The sequence below is a fragment of the Microtus ochrogaster genome, linkage group LG4 (genome assembly GCF_000317375.1).
Source record: "Microtus ochrogaster isolate Prairie Vole_2 linkage group LG4, MicOch1.0, whole genome shotgun sequence".
NCBI lineage: Eukaryota > Metazoa > Chordata > Mammalia > Rodentia > Cricetidae > Microtus > Microtus ochrogaster.
In genome coordinates, this window is record NC_022030.1 from 21,029,181 (window position 1) to 21,038,711 (window position 9,531).

Consider the following 9,531-nt stretch of genomic DNA (forward strand, 5'->3'; position numbering starts at 1 on the left):
GACACACTCCAACAAGGCCGTACCTACTCCCCATAATAGGGCCACTTCCTCTGGATCAAGCATTCAAACACGACTGTGGGGGCCATTCCCATTCAAAACACCACAGGCTCTGTGAGACTTGTGGGTCATTTGGCCCAAGGAGATGGTTTTTCTGGGCTGTTAACAAATACCAGTGGTCTCTGAGTCTTGTCTGTGCTTAAGCCATGGAAAAACTAAACCCAATCTCTGCCCTGGAGAACCAGGGACATTGACTCAGATATTGGGTGCCTGTGCCAAAGCCAGGGAGTGACTCGAACAGACATTGGATGAAAGGATGCGAGTGAATTGCATCAGCAGCAGGTGGAGATGGGGTCTTCTCAGGGCCCTCTCAAAGAGGAAGGCCCCATGAATCCATAGCCATCAATTCATGGGATCTGTCTGAGACTGGAGCTTTCTTAGTTTCCAGATATTATACTCCTTGATATCTTGTTTAGTGTGATTTAATGAGGCTTCAGGACGAACTGAATGGCTGACCCTCCCACTCGTCTGATTGGGCTTTGTAGGAAGTGACTGAGGCAATAGAGTTTGCTGTAGACCCATAGTACTCTGCTGAGTTCCTTCTCCCGTGCCTTTGTCAGAAAGAAGCTCTGTGAGAATGAGACACACAAGCTCTCTAGGAGTTTACAGGATCTTCGCAGTCTCTTAGGGCTCATTCTGTCTTGACGTAGGCCAAGGTATTAACTTTTAAGTTAGCATTCCTGAACCTTCAGAACATTAGCCAAAAGCTGTCGTTCTACCTTTGGGTCATTTGAGGAGTCTTTTTAGTGTTGAAGGCCTGCCTGTCTTGAGGTCTGAGTGTTACCTGGCTAGCAGACTGTCCCCCTTCCAAGCCATCCTGGCCTCCTTGGATCATTCAGGAGGCCTCTGGAGCTCAGCCCTTCATTGTAGTCACAAACCTGCCAGCATCATCTGGAGTAAAGGGGATTGGAGACATAGAATCCTAGGGTTTGCCAGGTGTCTTGACCATCCTGATTCATCCTGACAGTAGAACTGAAGACAGAAATGAAGCAGGAAGCACCACCTGGCTTCCTCCCTCCTGACACCTCACAGCTCAAACAAGACAGACAACAGTTCCAGAGTCGAAAGAGGCCTTTTGAAGAGAATCGGGGCCGTGGGTACTTCGAGCACCGGGAGGACCGAAGGTGGGTACATGAGACACAGGCACTTTTGTTGTCGGTCTCCACTCACTGAGTGGGGCTGAGTAGAGTTCTCTCTTCCCTGGTATTCCTTCCCTCACCGGCTGCCAGATTGAATTTACCTAAGCTTTGATCCTGCCTTCCGCTCCTCCCTGCTTATTACCTGCAGAGCAAATTCCAGAGACTTTAGATTTTTACCTTTAAGATGCCATTCTGCCTCTTCAGCCCCTCCCCTTACTGCTTCTGTAGCTTTGTAGTGTCCTTTTGTTCTTTGCCTTTTTCCTTTCTTTTTAAGACAAGTTCTCATTATGACTGGCCTGAAACTTACTGTCTTCCAGGCTTGCCTCAAACTCACAAAGATGTTCTTGCCCCACAGCCTCCATTCATGACTAGTGTCTGGCTCTGAATCCCTTAATTTGAAAGCTGTTTCCCCGACCTTACTTCCCAGCACAACCCCTCCTGCGCACCCCTCATCCAGTCAGCATTCATGAGATGCCTCTTGGGGACTAGACACTGAGAATATAGAAGCTCTTTGGACAGTGGGCTTGCCTTCTGCTCTCCCATATAGGGCTGGGGATGGACTGTTACAAGTAAAGTGCAAACTCAAGGTGAGCAGCCAGAGATGTGAGTTTTGGGAGCTCACAAGAAGGCATGGCTGGGGCTGGAGAGATGGCTCAGTGGTTAAGAGCATTGCCTGCTCTTCCAAAGGTCCTGAGTTCAATTCCCGGCAACCACATGGTGGCTCACAACCATCTGTAATGAGGTCTGGTGCCCTCTTCTGGCTTGCAGACATACACACAGACAGAATATTGTATACATAATAAATGAATATTTTTTTAAAAAAAGAAGGCGTGGCTTTTTCTCTGGCCATTTTCCTTTAGGACAAGCCCTCCCCTTCCTTTCCCTCCAGGTCCTGTTCTACCCTTCCCTCCTTCCCTCCTTCCCTCCTTTTGACTCCTGTCAGAAGCCTTTTCCAATCATGGAATCCAGAGTAACTACTTGTCTAGTCACATGTTATTTCCTATCTGGGGAAGTCCACTTCTAACTAGTTTATTACTCTATTTAAGAGAAGGGATGGGGCTAGATGTAGCTCAGTGGTAGAGCTCTTACCTAGCACTTATTAGGCTCTGGGTTCCACCCCCATCATGGCAGAAGAGAAGAAATGGAATGGATCTCCTGGATGGTAACTGAAATTAGGACAAAGAGCCTATATCATGCGAATTTCTTCTTCCTTCCTCATAACCAGGGTCAGGAGCTACATACTGATGAAGAGCAGAGGACGGACATTAGCTCTAATTTGGAGTTGTTGGGGAAGGTATAGACTTAAGTTGCCATGAGCCTGACATAGTGGTGCAATGACTGTAATTCCAGCATTTGGAAGGCAGGTGGATTTCTGTAAGTTCCAGGGCTACGTTGAGAGACCCTGTACTTTTTTGTTTGTTTTTCAAAAAAAGGGTTTCTCTGGGTAACTTTGGATACTGTCCTGGAACTTGCTCTGTAGACCAGGCTGACCTCAAAGTCACAGAGATCTGCCTGCCTCTGCCTCATGAATGCTGGGATTAAAGCCATGAACCACCACGGCCCAGCCAGAGAGCCTGTCTTTAATAAATGAGTAAATAGAGTTGCTGACTTGGACCAGCGGGCTGGGTGGCTTCTCTAGAAGAGCTCCTGCTGTGAAGAGTGTCCCAGCAGAGATCACCAAGGTGTTAACAAAACACCTTTTTGTTGTTGTTGTTATAGAAAGATGCCTTGTTCATAATTAAGGATACTTTAAGTGAATGAGAGGCAGGAAAAAGTGGAGCATATCATATCTTTTCAAATGCAGGATTTTAACAAGCCTGTTATATGGGTACATGGCAATTACTGTACTATGTCCAGGCCTTTCCCTTTCTTTGCCCATATGGTCCCAGCTTGAATACTGTGGCCTCCTCTCTGCAGTATTCAGTAAGGGCAGCAGTTTGCAACAAATGTGCAGAGAGTATGGGTTAGAATCTTAGGGCGTGAGAGAAAGATCTGAAAAGAATCAGTGAATGATTCTGATGACCTTTACAGAGCAGTCCATTTGTCTTTGTTTTGTTTTGTTTTTGTTTTTTTAAGATAGGGTTTCTCTGTGTAACAGCTCTGGCTGCCCTGGAACTTTGTAGACCGGGCTGGCCTCAAACTTCCAGAATTCCACCTGCCTCTGCCTCCTGAGTGCTAGAATTAAAGGCTTGTGCCACCACTGCCTAGCCCATTTGTCTTTTTCTTAGGCTGGGAATTAATACTCACTACCCTCGGCAAGTATTTGGTACTCCCCTGGGAAGAAGTGGTGATCCAGAAAACAGTTGTGAGCTACTTGTAAATCTCAGCAAAAATTTTATTCCTGTTCCTCCAACTATTGTATGACTTGCCCTCTTTCCAACACAGGGGCCGTTCTCCTCAGCCCCCTGCTGAAGAGGATGAAGACGACTTTGATGACACCCTTGTTGCCATTGACACATGTGAGTCCTGAAAGTGCCCATCTGACTGTACCTTCTTCCAGTCTGTGTTGTAAGGCCATGCCCTGATCTCCATCATCCCTTTCTAGCACAGCTCCAGAGCCAGGGCACTAGTGTGGAGTTAGGCCTACTCCTAAGTGTTTCTGTCAGGTCTTAGGCAAGCTCTTCTACTTCTCCCTACTGCTTTACAAAGAGGAGTGATGCTCTCTTCCTACCTCAGGATGTCCAGTGAGACTCTCGAGATAAGGTCTAAAAAGGAATATGAAAACCCTGTACTACCCTGTGTGCAGAAGGGGGTTGTCTCTAATCAGGGAAACCGGAGTGCTACTAGGGAAACGTAACTCTTTGACAGCTGGCTTGCCAGTTTCCATCAGCTGCTCACGTTCCTAATGAAACCAATGCCACTTAGACTTTTGAGATACTGGCCTTGTTCTTTATCTTCCAGTGTATAAGTGGCTTTCACTTTGACTGCACATCTGACCACTCTGAGAAAAGATTATGGAGGGCCTGGGCCACCGAAGTCAGTCTAAGTGGTAGAGCCAGTGAATGTTTTTACACACACCCAGAAGTCTACTCACCTTAAGAACAGTGTACCTTATCAGGACAGCCGGTGTTTATGTATTGACAGTAGTGTTTCAGCCTGCCAAGAAATGAGAGCACCCACAGGAAAGGCTTCCCTGAAGTTGTGACGGGTTCTTACAGAGTCAGCAGGTAGATGTCTGCCTGCTGTATTCCTGGATGGCAGGTGTGGTTCAGGTCAGAAACTCACACCACAGCTGGCAAGAGAAAACTGCTCTTAAACAGTCGGCACTGGGAGGTGGTTAATGTATGTGGTGCTGGGGATAACCCTCAATATCCTGAAATCTCAGTTTGAATCTGTAAGGTTGTTGACCCTCTCCCAGGGTCATGATACATTCCCTTCAAAAGTATTTACTACTGTTTCTGAGGGACTTCCTGAAGCCTATTTGAAACCCCAAACATCAGCCAATTTCCTGGGGTTTTCCTCCACAGATAACTGCGACCTGCACTTCAAAGTAGCCCGAGACCGGAGTAGTGGCTATCCGCTGACGATCGAGGGCTTTGCATACCTGTGGTCAGGAGCCCGTGCCAGCTATGGGGTCAGAAGGGGGCGTGTGTGTTTTGAAATGAAGGTGAGTGGGAAAGATAGACAAGACAGAAAGCAGGTATGTCATTTGGAATAGCCTATCACCAGCTACCTTGATAAAACTGTGACTGTAAGATAGTGTGTCTTTTCTGTGTGCCTCCCCGAGGTCACGTAGATGTTAACAGTCTAGGGAAGGTGGTGTAATGCTTGGGAAGTGCACTCGCAAGGAAGTGACTTTCACCCTCAGCATTGGGGAAAAATTCTTGTGTATTCTTTGTATGTCCAAACCAACTTATGATAGTATCTGTAGAGACCTTCACACATAGATAGTATCAGTGCTGAGCTCTTTGTGTGAATTATAATGTTAATCTCACAGTGTTACCATGAATAAGTACTCTCACACCCCAGCTGAGACAGGGCTATTCTACTGACTGACACACCGTCGATTGAAGACACAGTATTTAATGGGCCACTTAAATACTGTCAAGCTACATGGCTTCTGTGGTTGAAAGATGAACTGTTCCTTCACAGGAAGATAGGGAAAATGTCTGAAAGTCATTGAAATGTAGTATCTTTCTAAGGCTACAGACCAGTTCTGGTAGATAGGGAGACCAGGGAGCCATCATGATGTAATTGGGTAGCACAGAGTATGGAATTGAAAAGCAGATATTCTCCTGTGCTCCCATTCTATCCTTTCCCTTTAAAGGGAATTTAGAGGGAGAGCAGGGCAACATGGATGTTAAGTGTGCTTTTCTTTCCCTGCTCTGTTACTTGCTAGTGTGTCTTGGATTTTTTCATACTCTTACCTTAGCTCTGCCTCATCTTTTTAATTGGTTTTGTGGCTTCGCTGTACCATAATGTACCTGGTTCCTTATTGATGGTTTTCTTCCTGGCTTTTATAAAACAGTGTTACCCTTGGTATCCTTGCACACCCACACTACGGTCCTTGGCACCTCGTACCTAGGGATGATCTAGAGTGCATGGTTACAAAGTGTGTGTCTTGTTTTTACAATGCTGGGGATCCAGCCTCATACATGCTGGGCAAGCGCCTTTTCCAGGGAAAGTTTATTTCCTCTGCAGCAAGTATTAAGACAGAAGAGGAGGGGTGGGGTGTTTGGAAACACTCTCCATGGTGCCTTAGAGTCCCTGCCATCATAATAGACTGTTGGGAGCTGCTTGAGTTCCTCTTCCGATAATCAAGTCTTTTCATTTTTTTTTTAGCTTCTCTATCTTTTTGTCTGTCTGTTTGTCTATCTACTTATCTACCTATAACTATCTAGGCAGGGTCTCACTGGCCCATGCTGGCCTCACCCTCACTGTGTAACTCAAGCTGGCCTTGAATTTGTAGCTGTTCTCCTGCCTCTGCCTCCTGAGTGCTGAGATACTGGCATGGAGCACCATCACTGTTTTATTGCCTGATACACTTACCTCCTACATTGCCTCATAATCCAGCAGCTTTGAGAGAATCAATCCTGAGCCTTGTTGTGTTCTGTCCTCAGATCAATGAGGAGATCTCCGTGAAGCACCTTCCATCTACAGAGCCCGACCCCCACGTTGTCCGTATTGGCTGGTCCTTGGATTCTTGCAGCACTCAGCTAGGTAAGAAGTCAGCCAGGCAGTGCTCACTATAGAGTGATCACCCTTCCTCTGGATTTTCGGGGCTCCTAAGCTGCTCTTCCCATTAGCGGACTCAGAACACCTGGAGACAGGTGCAGCTGATGCTACTGTGTCACTCACTGCCTAACTTGAGGACCTGCCACAGAACAATTCTTTCAGAGTTAATTTTTTCACTTCTTTTAGAAGAGGGTCCAAAGTTCTCTGCAGAGAACTGTTCCCCTTTATTTTATTTAAACCATTTCTGCCCTCGCACCATACTGAAATAAATTCTTAAACCCTGTTAAGTTCTTTATGGATTTGCTGTCCAGAGTAGGACATTCCTTTTGGTCGATCTGTCTTTTCTTTCTTTCTTTCTTTCTTTCTTTCTTTCTTTCTTTCTTTCTTTCTTTCTTTCTTTCTCTTTTTTTCTTTTCTGTAATGGGTGCTGGGAGTCAAGCCCAAGACCTCACAAAAACCCTACCACTGAGCTACATCCCGGCCCTATTGTATTTAATTAACAAGTTTCCTTTTGTTGCTCATTTAAATTAATTGCATCTTTTTGCTTGGATTCCTATTCTTGTAATTACTTGACAACTTAAGCCAAATCCTTAAAATTAGATATGTTAGGTTAATCCTCAGCACTACACACACAGAAAGATACATCAGGTTAAAAGGCCTGTAAGGACTGGAGAGATGGCTCTGCCAGTAAAGAGCACTTGGTACGTAGAACCCTTGTAAAAATGGAAGAAGAGAACTGACTCTGCGAGGTCATCTGACCTCTCTACATGCCCATTCACACACAATAATAATAGCTTTTATATGTGGCAGCATTCTTTAATTTAAGACTCTTAGGTTGAGGGACTGGAGAGGTAAGCTGCTTAGCAGTTAAGATCACCGATTGCTCTTTCAGAGGACCAAGATTCAATTCCCAGCATCCACGTGGCAGCTCACATTGTCTGTAGCTCTCATTCAGGGGACCTGACATCCTCACATAGACATGCACGCAGGGAAAACAGTCCACATTCAAATGAGTAAATCTGAGCCAGGCAGCGGCACATCCCTTCAGTCCCAGTCCTGGGAGGCAGAGACGAATCTCTGAGTTTGAGGCCAGCCCGGTCTACAGAGCAAATTCCAGGATGGCCAGGGCTACACAGAGAAACCCTGTCTTGAACTCCCACTCCCACCTCCAAAAAAACTTTTTTTTTTTTTAAAGAATTATTTTTTAAAAGAAAAAAGTGCAAACTGGGTAGTAGTGGAGTATGCCTTTAATCCCAGCACTCGGGAGACAGAAGCAGGCAGATCTCTGAGTTTAAGGTCAGCCTGGTCTACAGAGCAAGTTCCAGGACAGCCAGGGCTACAGAGAGAAGCCCGGTGGGAGGGGGGGGGTTGCTTGTTGCTCTTACAGAGTAGCTAAGTTTGGTTCCCAGCCCCCTGTATCAGGCAGCTCACAACCACCTGTAACAGCACCTTGAGGCACCTGGACCTGCATGGTCACATAAATTCAAACAGGTTGGCGCGCACACACACACACACACACACATAAAAATAATGTTTAAAAGTCTGTAAAAGAGGGGCTGGAGAAATGGCTCAGTGGTTAAGCTCTTCCAGAGAACCCAGGTTAAATTCCCAGCAACCACATGGCAGCTCACAACTTTCTGTAACTCTTAAGATCCGACACCCTCACACAGATATACATGCAGGCAAAACACCAATGTACTTAAAGATAAATTATTTTTTAAAAGGAGTGGTGGCACACACTTGGGATCCCGGCTTTTGGTGTCGAGGCAAAAAGGATCAGAGTTTGAGGATAGACCTGGCTCCATAATGAATTTGAGGCAAGCTGGGCGGCTACTTGTTATCCAGTCTCAACAAAACGTACAAAATCATAGGTGTAGTCATAAACTAAGTACCAGCTAGCCAGGAGGAAACGGTCATCTTAGTTTATCTTTGTCTTCATTTTGAAGTGGCGGCAGTGACATGGTGTCATATACCCTTGATCCCAGTACTTGGGAAGTAGAGGCAGGTGGACTTTTGTGAGTTTGAGGCCAACCTTGTCTACAGCATGAGTTCCAGGACAGCCAGGGCTACACTGTGAGACTGTCTCAAAATAGTAAAGACAATGACTGTGGCAGCTGTAAAGGTGTTGTGTCCATCAGAGATTTAACCTGCCTGTGCCTTCCTTCAGGTGAAGAGCCTTTTTCCTATGGTTATGGAGGCACAGGGAAGAAGTCTACCAATAGCCGCTTTGAAAACTACGGAGACAAATTTGCAGAGAACGATGTGATTGGCTGCTTTGCGGTGAGTGCTGGCAGCCTGTGGGAATTGGCAGGGCCAGGTGCCTGTTGTAGACTTTTTCAGGGTACCTGTATCATTGTCTATGCTTATCCAGCCACTCTCTCCATATGTTATTGTCTCTGGTGGTTTGATATTGTCTCCTCCAGAGTAGGGATTGCTGACTTGTGTGAGATTCTGCCATCTTTTCTCTTCTCATCTTTATGCAGAGCTGATTATGGTACCACGAAGATTTGAGGACTTCCAAGTGTACACAACTCCCTCTGTCTATGGTTACCACAGTGACATTTTCTAATCAAACTTGAGAATTTCTTCCTTCTGTTGGGAAATAGCCATTCTGCTTTCAAAGGCATTGTATTAGTGTTGGGCCCCCATTGGCATCACTTTATCTTCCAAATTGTTTTTTGAACTAATTTTAGTTGAGCTGACTTCCTATTGTGCCCCGTCCTTTGGCAGAGCAGAAGCATAAGATGGAGGGTGTGTGTGCTGCTGCATTAGTTCTGGAGAGTGGAGACCAGCAGTCACTGATTCGGTGATAGCTTTTGGCTCTGCACACAGACTTGCTGAGTTCAGCTGTTGCTCTAAGGCTCACAGCGCTGGACAACTTCCCTTTGAGTCTCCTCCAAATAAGAATCTTTGTACTTAACCTCTTTTGTGTTGAGTTTTAACCCATTACAACCACTTAGAATAATAGGAGGCACATAGTAAATGCTCAGTAGCACCCCTTCATATAGTCAGCATCGGTAATCACAAGCAGTCTTATGAACTGTGTCATGAGGTCCCAGAGGAAGGGACTGCCCAGAGAATATGTCCCTGGGATCTTATCTTTTGCCCTTATTTGTTCACATAACTCCTTTTAAAAGAAAGTTCCTCTCCTACTCTTTCT

At 45.8% G+C, this 9,531-nt stretch overlaps 1 protein-coding gene across 4 annotated transcripts in view; it reads left to right on the forward strand.

The window, feature by feature from the left end:
- Positions 1–9,531, forward strand: part of Hnrnpul1 (heterogeneous nuclear ribonucleoprotein U like 1) — a 35,231-nt gene that overhangs the window by 5,289 nt on the left and 20,411 nt on the right. For 3 of the 4 annotated variants that reach the window (XM_005361174.3, XM_005361175.3, XM_026786121.1), the window contains exons 3-7: positions 1,025–1,181; positions 3,582–3,655; positions 4,664–4,803; positions 6,257–6,356; positions 8,539–8,651. In XM_005361174.3, the coding sequence (XP_005361231.2) occupies positions 1,025–1,181; positions 3,582–3,655; positions 4,664–4,803; positions 6,257–6,356; positions 8,539–8,651 (584 nt within the window). The remainder of the gene's footprint in view (positions 1–1,024; positions 1,182–3,581; positions 3,656–4,663; positions 4,804–6,256; positions 6,357–8,538; positions 8,652–9,531) is intronic. The other variant, XM_005361172.3, reaches the window with a different exon arrangement.